Consider the following 16,656-nt stretch of genomic DNA (forward strand, 5'->3'; position numbering starts at 1 on the left):
ATTGCATTAGATAATTTCTATTAATATATTGGTAATTTGTATTGATTATTTGTCCTATTTAATTTGTTTACAGATAGCATCATCTCAGTTGAACTTGTCCCACTTGCAAAAATTAAGATTTCCACATATGACAAATCAATAAAATTAGATCAACTTGTTATAAGTTAAAGCAAAAACATAAAATAGTAAAAATTCTTAATAAAAATTCACAAGAAGAGAAGTAAAACCAAAAATATAATGAAAATTCATAATTAATAGTGAACATAATTTTCATTACGTAATCAATAAAAGACCCAACAGGTTCTATATTGTCATTACATAACTTCATTTCACCAGAAAAAAATAAAATAAAATAAAAACCAAGTCACTTGCATCCCCCAAAAAAAACATTGTACCACATCATTTGCAATTTCCTATCATATATTGGTTTGGCTTGAGGAGCTTGCACCATGACCAACATTGCTACTCATGGTTGAATGTGTCCTTCCCCTGCTAACTATCCTTCCATGGAAAGATCCTCCACTGATTCCCCTCCCTCTCTGTCCTAATAGGTTGTTAACCCTTCCAATCTATGCATACATAATAGAAATGGTGATTCGTTATTTTTTAACGCAAGAAGGAAAAAAAAAAAAAAAAAAATTATGTTCGTTGACATTGTTGACTCCCCTTCCTGCAAAAGATGTTGATGGAACTGGTGTTGCCTGACTCAGACTTCCCATTCCTTTCCCTCTCTGTATATGATTCATTTAATTGAAATATGTTGTAAACTGAATACACACACACACACACACACAACTATTTAAAAAAAAACTAATTTAAAAAAAAAAAAAAAAAAAATCACCAAGACATCCACCCTTGCAGGTGGTTGACTAATACTACTAACTCCCCTTCCTGCAGAATATGCCATTGGTGGAACTGGTGTTGGCTGAAGCAGACTTCCCATCACTCTCCCTCTCTCTATATGATTCATCTAATTAAAATATGTTACAAGTTGAAAAAAAAATCTACAACTATTTTAAAAAATTATAATAAGTTAAAAACAAAAAAAAAAACACCAAGGCTATACCAGCTGATGGTTAACATTCATCCTTGCAGGTGGTTGACTCATATTACTAACTCCCCTTCTTGCAGAATATGCCATTGGTGGAACTGGTGTTGGCTGACTCAGATTTCCCATCCCCGTCCCTCTCTGTATATTATTCATTCAATTATAATATGTGAAAAAAAAAAAAAAAACCTGAAAAAAGAAAAAAGAAAATAAAAAAAGAACAAAGTAAAAAAATAATTATACCTGCTGCTGGGTCACATTGACCTCAACATGTGGCTGACTTATACTACTGACTCCAATTCCCTTTCCTCTCCCTCTCTTTATATGATTCATTCAAAAAAATAAAATAGGTTATACGCAAACAAATAAATAAAAACTGAACACAGGGAAAAAAAAATTAAAAAAAAAAAAAAACTATACATGTTGCTGGTTCGCATTGACACAAATTTCCATTCCTCTCCCACTCTTTATATGATTCATTGAAACAAATAAAATAGGTTATAAGCTGAAAAATACAACCTGAAAATAATAATAATAATTATTATTATTATTATTATACCTGCTGCTGGTTCACATTGACTCCAACCTGTGGTTGACTCGTACTATTGACTCTTATTCCCATTCCCATCCCTCTCTTTATATGATTCATTCCAAAAAACAAAAAAGAAGAAGTTATAAGCAGAGGAAAAAAATAACTAAACAAAATTATTGGGATTACAGCAGATTCGTTTCATTAATTAGGCATTACAGTTGTATTTCCATGTATTAGCTGTTTGTATTTGTATTTGAATTATTTTCCATATATAGTTTGTGGTAGGTAAGATCTCTAGGAATTAATTCAGATTTGTATAGTTATTAGTGATTCTGTATAGCTGGCAGATTTATATTTTCTTAGTATAAAGTCTTGTATAAATAGAGGCTGGGTCCTATCCTCTATAAGATAGAATAATACAAATTATTCATCATCTCTTCTTCTTATTCCGCTAATATGGTATCAGAGCTGGAATTTTGAATCTGATATTATTTTTTTCGTCTCTCTTTTATGTGCCTCTTACTAGCCCAGCCTTTGTGCCTCTTCGTGGCTATTGTTTCCTCTCTAGTTATTTGTTCTAATGGCAGAAATCCCTGTTCCAGTCACTGTGGTGACTAAACCTGTCATCCATTTTGATATCCCCACTCTCCAAATTACCCCTGAGAAATTCAATGGAAAAAATTTCCTTGAGTGGTCCCAATTGGTGCAGCTATTCTTCAAAAGCAGAGGAAAAATGGGGTATCTTCGGGGGATTATTAAAGAACCCAAAGAATCAGATCCTTCTTATGATTCCTGTGAAGCTGAAAATTCCCAGATCATGACGTGGTTAATTAATTCCATGACTCCAGGAATTAGTAAACCATTTCTCTTCCTTTCCACAGCAAAAGAAATATAAGACAGTGTGACTCGGAGTTACTCAAAAAAAGGAAGGGCTCCACGAAAGTTTGAACTGAAAAGAAAAATCCACAACACCAAGCAAGGAGACTCCTCCGTAACGGAGTATTTTAATACTCTAATGGTATTATGGCAAGAGCTAGACCTTCACCAACACTTTGAGATCAAGGACGCTGAAGTTGCTAAACAACTTGCTGAGATTTTGGAGGAGGATCAAGTTTTTGAATTTCTTGCTGGACTCAATTCTGATTTTGATGAAGTCAGTGGGAGGATTCTAGGAAAAGAGCCTCTTTGCTCTTTGGAGGAAAATTTTTCGTATGTTAGTAACGAAGAAGATCGAAAAGCAGTTCTCTCTAAAACTGCTGCCCCTAAAGTTTCTGCCCTCAAAACTGAAGGAGTTCAGTTCAATTCTGGGCAGTATAAAAATCATAATAAAAAAGGAGAGACTAACTCAAGGTGGTGTGATTTTTGTAATAGACCAAGGCATACAAGACAAACTTGCTGGAGATTGAATGGGAAACCTTCCATTGGAGACAAATGAAATCGTCCACAACAAAGGAAGGCCTTTCAAGCCGTGACTGAGTCTATGGAAAGCAATATAGAGGATCTCTCTAATGGCCAGATCTTCTCCAAAGCACAACTTGAGGCTTTACAACAGATAATGGGACGTGCTGGTCTCTCTGGTATATCAAATTCTAATTCAGTTGCCACTAGCCACTTTGTCCAATCAGGTACTACCCCTACTGCCCTCCTTAGTAGCACCAATAAACCTTGGGTTATAGACTCTGGAGCCTCAGACCACATGACTGGTAATTCCAATGATTTCTTAACGTATAATCCGTGTTCAGGCAAAGATAAAGTTAAGGTTGCTGATGGGTCGTTTGTTCCTATCCATGGAAAAGGTTTTATTCCTATTTCCAATACTCTGTCTCTTTCATCTGTCTTACATGTCCCTAGTTTTCCCTGTAATCTGTTATCCATTAGCAAGATCATAAACAATCTAAACTGCTCAGTGACCTTTTTCCCTACTTATTGTGTGTTTCAGGATCTAACCTCAGGGAAGAAGATTGGCAGTGGTGAAGAGAGAGACGGGCTGTATTATCTTTATCTTGGTAAAGAGATTGCTTAGGCCCATACTTCAGTCAGTAATAAAGAAAATCTGATATGGTTGCTCCATTTCAGAACTGGTCATCCAAACTTTAAGTCCCTTAAAGTGTTTATCCTGGTTTGTTTTCGGGTTTATATCTTTCAGTCTTTCAATGTGAAATTTGTGAACTTTCTAAAAGTCACCATGTTCCTTTTCCAATTAGTAATAAACTTTCTGCAATTCCTTTTTCGATGGTTCACACTGATATTTGGGGACCCTCCCATATCCTATCCTTGTTTGGCTTTAGATGGTTTGTCAGTTTTATTGATGATTGCACACATATATCTTGGATTTATTTGCTTCGAAAAAAATCTGAGTTCAGTAATATATTTAAGTCCTTTCACATGATGCTTAAAAATCAATTCCATACCAATATTCAAGTCTTTAGATCTGATAATGGGAGGGAATATTTCAATGAAACTCTGGGAACCTACCTAAATAAAAATGGGATTTTACACCAATCATCATGTATTGATACCTCTCAACAAAATGGGGTAGCAGAGAGAAAAAATAGACATTTACTCGAAGTGGCAAGAGTCTTATTGTTTTCTATGAGTGTACCCAAGTGTTATTGGAGTGATGCTATTCTAGCAGCAGCTTACTTGATCAACCGAATGCCCTCTAAAACACTCAATATGAAAACTTCGATTGACTGCCTTAAATCCTTTTCCACAAATGAAAGTATTTTCAACAGTCTTCCTTTGAAAGTTTTTGGGTGTGTAGCCTACATTCACCTTCCAAGTAGAGAAAGATCTAAACTTGACCTTAGAACACAAAAATGTATCTTTCTTGGTTATTCCCCAAACAAAAAAAGGCTACAAATGTTTTCATCTTCCTACGAAGAAATATTTTGTCACTATGGATGTAAAATTTTTCAAAAATCTCTCCTACTATCCCAAGTCCGATCTTCAAGGGGAGATTGGTGATGAAAAGGAAGATCTTTCCTATGATCTTTTAATAAATCTTGACCAAATAAATCTCGATTTTATTCCTATTCCTACTCCTATTGCTTTACCAGAACAACCAAGTCTAAGGGAGGATATTCAAGTTGAAAAATCAGAGGGAAACCGAACTATAGTTCAGCCAAACACTCCACTTATGTACTCATGAAGGAAACCTGGTCAGACTATACAGCCCGACACTCTTACCTGCAATCAATCTTCAACTCCGGAGTTGGAAAATGAGCACTATGTAAGTCCTCGGTCAGGTAGTTTACATAATCCTTCTTTACCTCAATGTGATACGAATTTAGATATTCCTATAGCTATCCGAAAAGGAGTAAGGTCATGTACCACTAAACATCCCATTACCAATTTTCTATCCTATCACCGAATTAAACCTTCCTTTCAGGTTTTTATTTCTCAAATTTCTACCGAAAGTATTCCTGCGAATATTTCTGAGGCACTAAAGGATCTAAAATGGAGAGGAACAGTTCTTGAGGAAATGAAAGCTCTACAGCAAAATGAAACTTAGGAAATTGTTAATCTGCCTAGAGGGAATAAACCTGTGGGCTGCAAGTGGGTCTTCAATGTGAAGTATAAATCAGATGGGTCAATAGAAAGATACAAGGCAAGACTCATTGCCAAGGGGTTCACTCAAACCTATGGTTTAGACTACCAAGAGATATTTGCTCCGGTTGCCAAAATGAACTCAATAAGAATTTTGTTTTCTCTTGCTATTAACGTAGATTGGCCTTTACATCAATTTGATGTGAAAAATGCATTTCTGCATGGCAATATAGAAGATGAGGTTTATATGGAATTACCTCCTGGTTTTGGAGATGCAAGTAGTGAGAAAGTTTGTAGGTTAAAAAAATCTTTATATGGGCTGAAGCAGTCTCCTAGAGCTTGGTTCGAAAGATTCTCAAAGTTTCTCATGAAGTGTGGCTTCTCACAGAGTCAAGGAGATCATACACTATTCTTCAAACATTCCCCTCATCAGAAGATTACTGTTCTTATTGTCTACGTTGATGATATTATAATGACTGGAAACAACTTCGAAGAAATTAGAGATATAAAGGCTCAACTGGCAAAAGAGTTCGAGATTAAGGTCTTAGGAAATCTCAGATATTTCCTAGGTATGGAAGTGGCAAGATCGAAGGATAGTATGTTTGTTTCTCAAAGAAAATACATTCTTGACTTGCTTAAGGAAACGGGATCTTTAGGAAGTAAACCAGCAGCAACTCCAATCAATCCAAATCATAGATTGGGGCTTGACAGTGAAGATAATCCAATTGATAAGGGGAGATATCAAAGGCTAGTAGGGAAACTGATTTATTTATCCCACACAAGACTAAACATTGCCTATGTTATAGGGGTGGTAAGTCAATTTATGCACTCTCCCTTGAAGTGTCATATGGAAGCTGTTCAAAGAATTCTGAGGTATCTAAAAGCTACACCAGGAAGAGGTCTTTTATTTAAAAAATATGAACATCTCCTAGTGGAAGTTTACACAGATACCGATTGGGCTGGTTCAATCACAGATAGGAGATCTACTACTGGTTATTGCACTTTCGTGGGAGGCAATCTGGTTACTTGGAGGAGCAAGAAACATAATGTAGTTGCCAGGTCTAGTGCAGAAGCAGAATATAGAGCTATGGCTTTGGGAATTTGTGAGATTCTATGGATACATAAGTTGCTAAAGGAACTTAAACTAGAGTTTACATCTCCTATAAAAGTATTTTGTGATAATAAAGTAGCAATCAGTATAACCCACAACCCCGTTCAACATGACCGGACCAAGCATGTCGAAGTGGACAAACACTTCATCAAAGAGAAAATTGAAAGTGGACAGATCACTACACCATTCGTAACAACTCGTCAACAATTAGCTGATATTCTCACAAAAGGAGTTACAACGGAACTCTTTGAAGATCTAAGGAGCAAGCTGGGAATGGTTGACATATACTCACCAGCTTACATATACTCACCAGCTTGAAGGGGAGTATTGGGATTACAGCAGATTCGTTTCATTAATTAGGCATTATAGCTGTATTTCCATGTATTAGCTGTTTGTATTTGTATTTGAATTATTTTCCATATAGTTTGTGGTAGGTAAGATCTCTAGGAATTAATTCAGATTTGTATAGTTATTAGTGATGCTGCATAGCTGGCAGATTTATTTTTTTTTTAGTATAAAGTCTTGTATAAATAGAGGCTGGGTCCTATCCTCCATAAGATAGAATAATACAAATTATTCATCATCCCTTCTTCTTATTCCGCTAATAAAAATAATTGTACCTGTTGTCGGTTCACATCGACTCCCCTTCCAATTCCCCTCCTCTCTATATATGATTGATTTAAATACTTTATGAAATTAACTAAAATAATGAGCTAAAAAAACAATCAATAAAAGTATACCTGTTGTTCATTCACACATGAAGGGTCTGCAGTTGTTGACTACTTTGAGTGTTGTTGTTTCTTCCAACTTGTGGCTAACACAACATAAGTTATATAACAAGTTAAATACGATATGATTTCATATAATTTATTGAAATAAAACAAGCTATAGAAGATGGAATACCTGCTGCTGGTGGTTAACATTGGCTTGTGTGTTACCCCTCTTCTCACTTCTGTTATTTGACATGTCCTCCTATTATGCCCAAATGTTTTACGTATCTTACATCTCACAGTTAGAGACCTTCTCACCTCACTAACGCCTGCAGCTCGCTCATCAACTTCTCTTCTTCTGTTCTTTCTAGGTCTGCCGGGTAACCTTCTCAAAGTTGGAGGATCTATTGGTTCAGCCTCAGTAGATGACCACAATTGTTGATCAACAATTGGATGGATCATGTTTCCATAAGCAGCCAAGTACTGCCTGTTGGTGTAGCATGAATCACAGAACCTCTCAATGTTATACCTATTGTAAGCAATAACTGTTGTTGCATGCTTACATGACAAACCACTGACCTGCCATGAATTGCAAATACAAGTCCTCCTACCAAAGTGAATGACATATATAAATCCCTGATCCATGAACTCATATTCTTCACCACCAGCAAATATTACAATGCAAATCCTTGAATCTTCCAATACTTTGTTCAACTTCTTCCTTATGTTAGGGGTGACCATTCCTGAAAGTCACACCATTTTTCAAACCTTTTTTGTATCCTTTCTGTAATACCCCTAGATTTAAAAGGATATTCCTGATATTTAATGTATTGTTTAAATAGTATTTTAATTTAATTAATTGTTTAAATTGTATTTTTCTTTAAATTAAATTAATTGTTATTTCGTGAGTTATTTGATTAATTGCGTTTTATATTAATTGATTAATTATTGTATTAAATGGTAATTAATTTAATTGTTTATAATTGAGTTATCGTAACGTAGGGTTTAGGTTTTATCATAGCCGCCGTCTGTTTCAACTTAGGTAGTTTCATGGGCCGATTAAGGTTGGAATTAGGGCTTAGTCTCTAATTTTTACACGGATTAGGGTTATTGTTTTGGGCCTATAAATATATCATAATGTGGGTTTAGGGTTTTGGGAAGTACGTACAACTCTGTTCACGTACCTAGATACAGAGAGTGAGAGACAGAGAAACAGAGAAAACTTGAGTGATCTATAGAGAAGTTCAAGAAGAAGGGAACAAAGGTTTTCTTCTGGGTTTAACCAAGAGTAGCAGAGGAGTAGAACGACAATTTAGAAGGTGGTCGGAAAACCTCAGAGACGGTGGTTTAGAGTTTCAAAGTCTGAAACTCAAAGGCAAGTTCTATCTTCCTCTTTCCCTTTGGGCTGTGTTCTGTGCACCTAGATGATCTCTAGGGAATAACTAATCAATGATTGAAACCTACATGTTTATTATATGCTTGGGTGATAGTCTGTTTGTTTTAAAATCCAATATATTTACAGTTTGTGTATATTTGTTTCAGTATCCTGTACATTAAGTATATTGATTCTGTTGTAAATTTAGTCTCTGTATTTGATTGCAACTTTTGTAAACACAGTATAGCAACACTACTGGGCTTATACAAAGCTTATAGGGATGCTATTATTCTATTTTAAATACGTGTTGCAATCCGTTCCGCTTCAATTTGCATATGGTTCCAGTGTTTATACTAACAGCATGTTAAGTTGGGTAGCAAACTTAAGCTTTGTAATTGACTTAAATTGCTATAATCAAACCTTGGGGATGCTATCAGGAGGGTGTTAGATCCTTTAGATCAGTTTAAGAAACAAGCAGAGGGGTAGGAATTGATCGGAGAAGGAGCAGATTGACGGAAACGGAGCAGAGATGAACTGGAGGCTCTCAAGAGGGAGAGAGCCGGCTCTAGAAAGTCAAGAGCCGGCTCCCCTTCAGCAAGAGCCGGCTCCTAGGGAATTGGAGCCGGCTCCAATAGGGGAAGAGCCGGCTCTTCCATTCCAAGAGCCGGCTCCAATTTGTTTTACGTCCAGAAAGTGTTTTCTAGGGCTCTGTTTGGTGTTTTGAGCACTGTTTGAGCTTCTGAGTGATTCTAATGAACTGTAGGGACTTAACAGAGGATCTAAGTAGTTAATTCTAAGTGTTATTAAACTCATTGTTGCATAGTTTAAGTCTCTAAGACAAAGGATGTAGCAGTGTAAAAATATACAATGGTGTATGCTACTAACAGAAGAAAGGAACTAAATGGCTTGATTAAATTTTAGAAATTTAATGAGACTTCACGGAGGGATTAAATAGTTAATTTTTGGGTGTTATTAAGACCCTAAATTGATTTAAGGTTAATTCTAAATTAACAGATCAAACTGTATAACACTTATGTACATTGTATACGGTTAGTGGATAGATGGAGTTTTAAATACTTAAGCTTATTTTTAGGCATTTCAGTGGGATTTAATATATTTATAAAATAGTTTTAAATATATTATAGGGTCATTGATGTGTTAGATGTGATCTATGCAGGCTCTGGATGTTAGTGGTTGAATTATGAAATCATTCCTTACAACTATATGGTTTAAATGCTTAGATTTAATTGCATATACTTGGATATTGGTTTTGGATTATAAATTGCTAAACGATTATATATATATGTGGAATTTTAATTGCTGAATTAATAGATTCTGTCAATTACATGGTTGTGGAGGATGGTATAAACCGATATGGGACGGTGTCATACTAGGGATGGTTTAACTCAAAACGCATAAACCTAACCTATTGGATTTAAGGGAAAGATTGTAAAATATTGAATCCTAAACCTTGTTTAGTTAGATCGACTGATTAAGTTGGAAGACTATCTGGATTAATTGTGTTTGTGTGTAGTCGGATCGACTGATTAAGTTGAATGACTACCTGGATTAAATGTTGGTTGTGTTTAAGGCAGATCGACTGATTAAGTTGAATGACTAAACTGGATTAAAATTCTTATGTCAATTCAATAAACAATAAAATGGCATACCTTGGGTTAGACGGACTTTATATATATGTTATGGCACCATGATATGGGCATGAGTCTCAAAATCGTTGGTTAGGGAGCGTATATGCATTGGGATGCATAGCTGGATATGATGGTTGAGGTGTGCCCTGTTAGGTCTAGGTATTCATGCCCACCTTTGGGTGCGTTTTTGCATGTTGCCTTTTACTCAGGTTGAGACCCCATTATAGTCCAGTGAAGGTCCTCTAGTGTGGATATATTTATGTATGGACTAGATAGATATTGTGAGGTATTTAGGTGTATCTGCGTATCGGGTCACTGTATGCATTGCAGTTAGATTAGAACTTGTTCGTGGGCCTGACCCACTCTTATTTTTCAGGTATCGGACGGTTCCAGTCTTAGGCTTGATCGTGCTGTGCAGGGATTATCATTCATTCCACCGACGACGTAGGATGTCCTTCCATATTTTAGTATTTGGTTTTATGTCAGTTGTTTACATTTCAGTTGAGATTTTTATTTAGGGGTCCACTAGATGGATTCCCGAGTTGTAATTCATGGAAGTTTTGGAAGTTGGATTTTATTAAGTTTTATCAGGCTATTGAGGATTTTATATTAGTATTCTGTTCAGCTTTTAATAGTTATTCTTATTTCATTTTTTTTTTTTTTCATCTGTGTTCGTTTTAAAATACTTTAATTGTTTGATTTCCCTCGGGTTTGGGCCTGGGCCTGATCAACCCATGTCTCGGAACCGAGGGGTATCACACTTTCCATCAGTTTAGTCCTTATTCCGTCCAACAAAGTTAAAATGGGTTGCCTAAGTTCACCCACCCAACTATTGAAGCTCTCTGCCATGTTGCTTGTCACATGATCACTTTTAACCCTCTCATTAAATGCATGCCTAGACCAACTCTCAACTGAAACATTTCTCATTAACTAATCATAACCTTCAGGTGACAACTCCCTCAAATGGTTCATAGCTTCCTGAAAATCAAGCGTATTATATGCCCTAGCAGCCCTCCAAAAATATCTTTTTACCTAGGGTAGTTCTTCTTAAAGTTATTAAAGAGCTGTCTGCAACATCTCCTATGAGAAGCATTAGGAAAAATCTTGGCTATTGCTTGTTCAAGACCCTATTGAATCCATACATGACATACATGTTCATGTTATTTACAATTTAAATGAGAATACAACAACAATAACAACAACAACAACCAAAAAAAAAAAAAAAAGGGAAGAAAAAAAAAAAGAAAAGAATATTAAATAAAAGAGGAATATACCTTCTGCATGTCTGACATGAAACACCAAGGGTTCAGTCCCAATAGCAATAATGGTGTGCAAGTGATTCAGAAAGAATGTCCAGCTGCTTTTACTCTCAGTACTCTCCACCATACCAAATGCAATAGGAAATAGTCCATTATTCCCATTAAGGGCAAGTGCAGCCAACAACACACTTCCATGGACACCCTTGAGGTGGCATCCATCCAATCCTATAAAAGACCTGCAACCTTCTAGGAAGTCACTTTTCATTGCCTCAAATGAGATAAAAATTCTTTGGAATTCTAGTGTGGATGTGGGAATTGGCCAGTGGTGCTTAAATTCTACCAAGCTTCCCGGGTTTGATTTTATAACCTCAGTTGCATACATAGGGAGAAAACTATAATTCTTCCCATGGTTTCCCTCAAGCTCATCTAGAGCCTTCTTTTTTGCTCTATAAAGTTGCATCCTATGAGCTTCAACCCCGTACTCTGTATGAACTGCATCATATAAAGAACTTAAACTGATGTTTAGTGTCTCTTTGAATCTATTAGCCAATTTCTTTGTTATCCATGTTGAACTTGCCTCCTTATTTTTCTTATTTCTAAAGCATGAGTGATTATTGTCATAGGTTTTGATTTGATAAGTGACCAAATCAGGGAGAGGTGAAACATGAATCCTCCATGGACAATCCCTAGCTGCACATTTACAAGTAACTCTTTTTCTCTTATTTTTTATCCTCCATAATTTGAACCCTTTTTGAATTGCATAATCTTTCAATACTTCTCTATATTTTTTAACATTATCAAAGATCTGACCTTTGTGTAACTTGATCTTTCCATTTTCTTCCAATTGAAATTCCTTCCCAAACTTGGAGTGTTTATGAACCTTGCTCAATCCCACTATGTTCCTATCTTCTTCTTCTTTTTTTTTTTTTTTTTTTTTTTTTTTTTTTCACTGACAACATCATCTCCAGAATCAGACCTACAATCATCATCAGATTGGTAATCACTAAACCCATCCTTGCTGTTATTTTCTATTCCTTCATCTTCTTCATTCACTAACCCACCACCAGATGACTCTGAACTTGAATCATTAGTTTCAACAGCTTTCCATTTTTCATCCTCAGAACTAAAACCAAAAATATCATCATTATCTTCCTTATCTTCTACATCAACTTGAGCAAAACTTGATATAGGTTGTGAAGGCCCAACACCTGCTGCAGGGTAAACACTTGTTGCAGGACCTGACACTAACTTAGCTAAACCAAGATCAACTCCTACAGGCTCCTCAGTTTCTACAAACACATTAATCATATGCCTAAACCTATTCAACATAAACACGTCGTTCACTTTTTTTATCATTATTAACTAAGACCCTTTCATTGTTGTTAGGTAAGTCATGATATATGTTAATGTCTATTCCAATTTGTGCTGATACATTAGATAATGCAAGCTCCATAACGTGATCCATGAACTCTAAGTAACTGTATCCGCCAGGATCTATATTCGCTATCACATTAACACTTTCACCATAATGCACAACTAAGTCATAAACAATGGGTGCATCCATCACTGTCAATACAAAATTAAGAAGAAAAAATTATAAAGAATATAGAAATACTTGAACATTAACAAAGATTACAAAACCCAAAAAATGGACATCTCGGCCAAATTGAATAATTTCAACATTAGATAAGAAAGGAATTAGCCTAATCAATACAAAGAAACCCAAATTCCATAAAGCTCTAACTTTTCAACCGTATTTGCAAATTGTCAATAACCAACAGAGTAGTAATATAATGCATAAACATACGACTATAAAAAAATAATCAACACAAATACATACAAATTTCTACAAACCTTCAAAACCTTAAAGTACAGATTAACATAACCAACAACTTTAGGTTTCTAGAAAATAAGTACAAACCAGAGATCAAGTAATATATTAGTATCCTATTTTGCTACACCATTTTCAATAACACAAACAATGGATAAAAACCTTAATTTCTAAACATTACAAGAAACTTCATTTGAAAAAAAAAATGAACACTACAAGTTCGAAGATCACAAACAAGCCAACAAAAAAAAAAAAAAAAAAAAAAAAAAAAAAAAAAAAAAAAAATTCAAAAACGATAATTTCAAAGCATAATTTGAAAAGGGAAAAAAAAAAAAAAAATTAACCCAGAAAATAAAATCCAAAACCTGATTTCAAAACATTACCAAAACCCTAATTTCATGACCTAAACACAAAGCAAACCCAACAAGTTTGAAGATCTAAAACTCTAAACAAATCCCAAAACCCAAATTTTAAAACATTAACATAAATGAGTTTGAAGAACTTACCTTAAACGCAAATGGAAGCTTCTGATTTTTTTCGTTCTCCTTTGCTTGTACACTACTCTTTTTCTCTGTCTCTGCAGTCTCTCCTTCGTTCCTTAGGGTATGTTTGGTAGGGTGGGTTTGAAGGGGAAGGATAACATTAGTTATGAGGGAAAGGGAAGGGAATGATAATTTTAACCCCCTATCGTGTTTGGTTGGTTAATGAAGGAAAAGAAAGGGAAGGATAATAATCATGTTTCGGAAAAGAAAGGGAAAGAAAGGAAAGGGAATTATTTTAATAAATTGACTATTATACCCTTACATATATATATATATATATAATAGAGATGGAGGTGAGATTGGGGAGGCTGAAATGATTTGCCCTAAATTTTTGTGCAGGTATAGGATACTATATATATATATATATATAGTCTCCTAAATCAGCAGCTGGGCCACAAGAAAAGAAAAGAAAAATTTAGGGCAAATCATTTCAGCCTCCCCAATATATATAGTCTCCTATATCAACAGTTGGGCCACAAAAAAAGAAAAGAAAAATTTAGGGCAAATCATTTCAGCCTCCCCTTTCTCGCCTCCATCTCTATCATCGTTCTAACCTCTGAACTTGCCCTCTCTCTCTATCTCTATCGCTATCTCTCTCTTTACACTACAAGATTCAGAAGTTCAAAACCCAAACCCATATATTTCAGTTTATCTTTCTCTCTGTATTACAAGATTCAGAAGTTCAAAACCCAAACCCATATATTTCAGTTTATCTTTCTATCTGCAAGAATCAAAAATTCAAAACCCCGATATATCATTTCAGATTGTTCAGAAAATCAAAACCCATATCTTTCAGTTTCCATCGCCGCTGTTCCAGTTCGGGTTTGCCATTCACAAGCTTCAGCCACCGGCGCGCCATCTCTCATTCTCTCTGCAACTGCTAACTTGTATGTAACTTGAATGTATATTATTTTGAGGGTAAAATTGGCATCACAACTCCTTCATCAACCATTGCCTTCCCTTTCCTTTCATTTTCTCCCATTTTTGGGAGGATAAGCAAATCACTGTACAAAGCTATACATAACCCTCCAAACCCTTCCCCCTCCTTTCCTTCCTTCCACCCATTCTATCCAAATACACTTTTTTAATCACTCTCCATCACCTTCCTTTCCCTTTCTTCCCATTTCCACTCTACCAAACTGAGCCTTAAAGAGTTCTGAGAATGAAGACATGTTTAAATGGACGTGTTAGTGGTTTTTCAGTTAGAAAATGGAAAACATGTGCTGGTGTTTTGATATATGTATAAGGGCAATAATGTCTTATTAAAAATTTACCATTATTATATTAAAATAATATGCTAAAATGTGAGGTCATTTTAGTAAAATCCTGTAATCTATTAATTGAGCTCAACAGACGTTAGTTTTAAGGGAGGAAAATGATATTTTAGATTATTAAGAGGAGCTGTTTGAGTTTTTAGCTAACTAGAGGGTAGGTGAATGTAATTTACCCTTGTTTTTATTATAAATTTATAAATATATACATGATTGATTGCAATTCTAAATCATGTATGTCTATAAATACATAATTGATTGCAATCCTAAATAATTCCATGTTTCATATACCAAGAAAGAAAGACTTGTTTAATTAACGTTGTAGAGCTTTTCTCTCTCTCTCATACATTTTGTTCAAAATCTTTTGGTTTGATCTCGGCTGCTTGTATATGTATAAGTTTGTTTTATGGTTGTTTTGGGAAAATCTTAAAATTAAAGTTTATTTAATAACAAATAAAAAGAGAAAAAGTTTTTAATTTTTATTTCTAAAACAAAATAAGATACGTTTTATTTTGGTTGCATTAATAAAAATAAAATTAGAGTTGGAAGCATAAAAAAATTAATGTCTTCAAAAAAAAAAAAAAAAAATTTGAGGGGGTCAACTTGTTCGACCTGAAATTGTTGGGCTTAGGTTACTTAGGAGTCCAGCTATGAGTTGAAATTGGGCCAGCCGAACCCAACCCGATTTCGGGTTGAGTTTGGATTAGGACTGGTTTAGACTTGGCCTACCCAACTTGCACCCCTAAAGTCGCCCCTGTGATACTAATATTATTATTATTATTATTATTAAGAGGTTCATTGCTTGATCATTGATGCCTTCATATCAATAAATGGGTTGGGTTAGTTTTAATTTCAAAAGATAGAATATTATAAAAATTTTGGGTGGGTTAGAAGGGTTTAAAATACATTGTTTTGATTCAAAGGTTTTGACCCAAGAGTAATCTAATAATTTTGATAATTAAATTTTTTTAATGGTGTTTAAGTATTAATGTTTAAATTCAGTGTTGTGTGCATATGAAGCCAACAATGATCGAGCAATCGACATGAAATTGACTTGAAGTTGCAAAAGCATTCAAAGATGACTAACATCCCAGAGGTCAAGAATGCAAATCAATAAGCAGATGGCAAAGAACAAGGAGATGATGAATGGAGCAATATTTGACACGACTCGAACACGAGCGGGATAAATGAGTTTGGGTTTGATTTAATTATGTTCGTGTTGTAATCGTGTCGATCCGAATTAACATGGTAAATAAATGTGTCATGTTTAACTCACCAATGCCTTTACCATCCGATAAATCTGTTTAAATAAATGTGTCGTATTCGCATAAAAAAAAATGATTCATTTAAGTAAATGTGTTGAATAAATGTGTCGTGTTCATGTAAAAAATGACTTAAAAGTGTCTTATTGTGTCATGTATTGACCAATTTATTAAACATGTTATGTGTGTCGTGTCGTTCGTGTAATAATTGTGTCGTATTCATATAGTCATTTAACGGAATACTCATGTCTTGATGAACACGATTAATACAAATTGTCAGGACACCTCCAATCGAAATCACTGATGAATGATGAACCCATGCTCAATTCAGCCAATAAAACCTTATTTCAAGTCCAATTTAATTGATTTTCAATCTAAAATCTTCTTTCCAAATTCAATCCACCCTCAAACCTTATTTCAAGTCCAATTTAATTTCTTCTTTCCAAATTCAATCGTCTCAAATTTTAAGCACAGATCCGGGTTGAAAATTTCCAATTTAGAAGTTTATCAATAAAAT

At 34.9% G+C, this 16,656-nt stretch overlaps 1 protein-coding gene across 1 annotated transcript; it reads left to right on the forward strand.

The window, feature by feature from the left end:
• The first annotated feature begins 3,060 nt into the window (after window positions 1-3,060).
• LOC132304883 (uncharacterized) lies at window positions 3,061-5,094 on the forward strand. Its single transcript, XM_059802585.1, has 6 exons — window positions 3,061-3,205; window positions 3,323-3,423; window positions 3,520-3,586; window positions 3,727-3,871; window positions 4,734-4,812; window positions 4,972-5,094. The coding sequence occupies exons 1-6, from the start codon at window positions 3,061-3,063 to the stop codon at window positions 5,092-5,094; spliced, it is 660 nt and encodes a 219-aa protein (XP_059658568.1).
• Window positions 5,095-16,656: the final 11,562 nt, after the last annotated feature.

Source organism: Cornus florida, unplaced genomic scaffold, assembly GCF_030987335.1.
Source record: "Cornus florida cultivar Cherokee Brave unplaced genomic scaffold, ASM3098733v1 CherokeeBrave_3.0.0_Hap2_Chr04, whole genome shotgun sequence".
NCBI classification, from domain to species: domain Eukaryota; kingdom Viridiplantae; phylum Streptophyta; class Magnoliopsida; order Cornales; family Cornaceae; genus Cornus; species Cornus florida.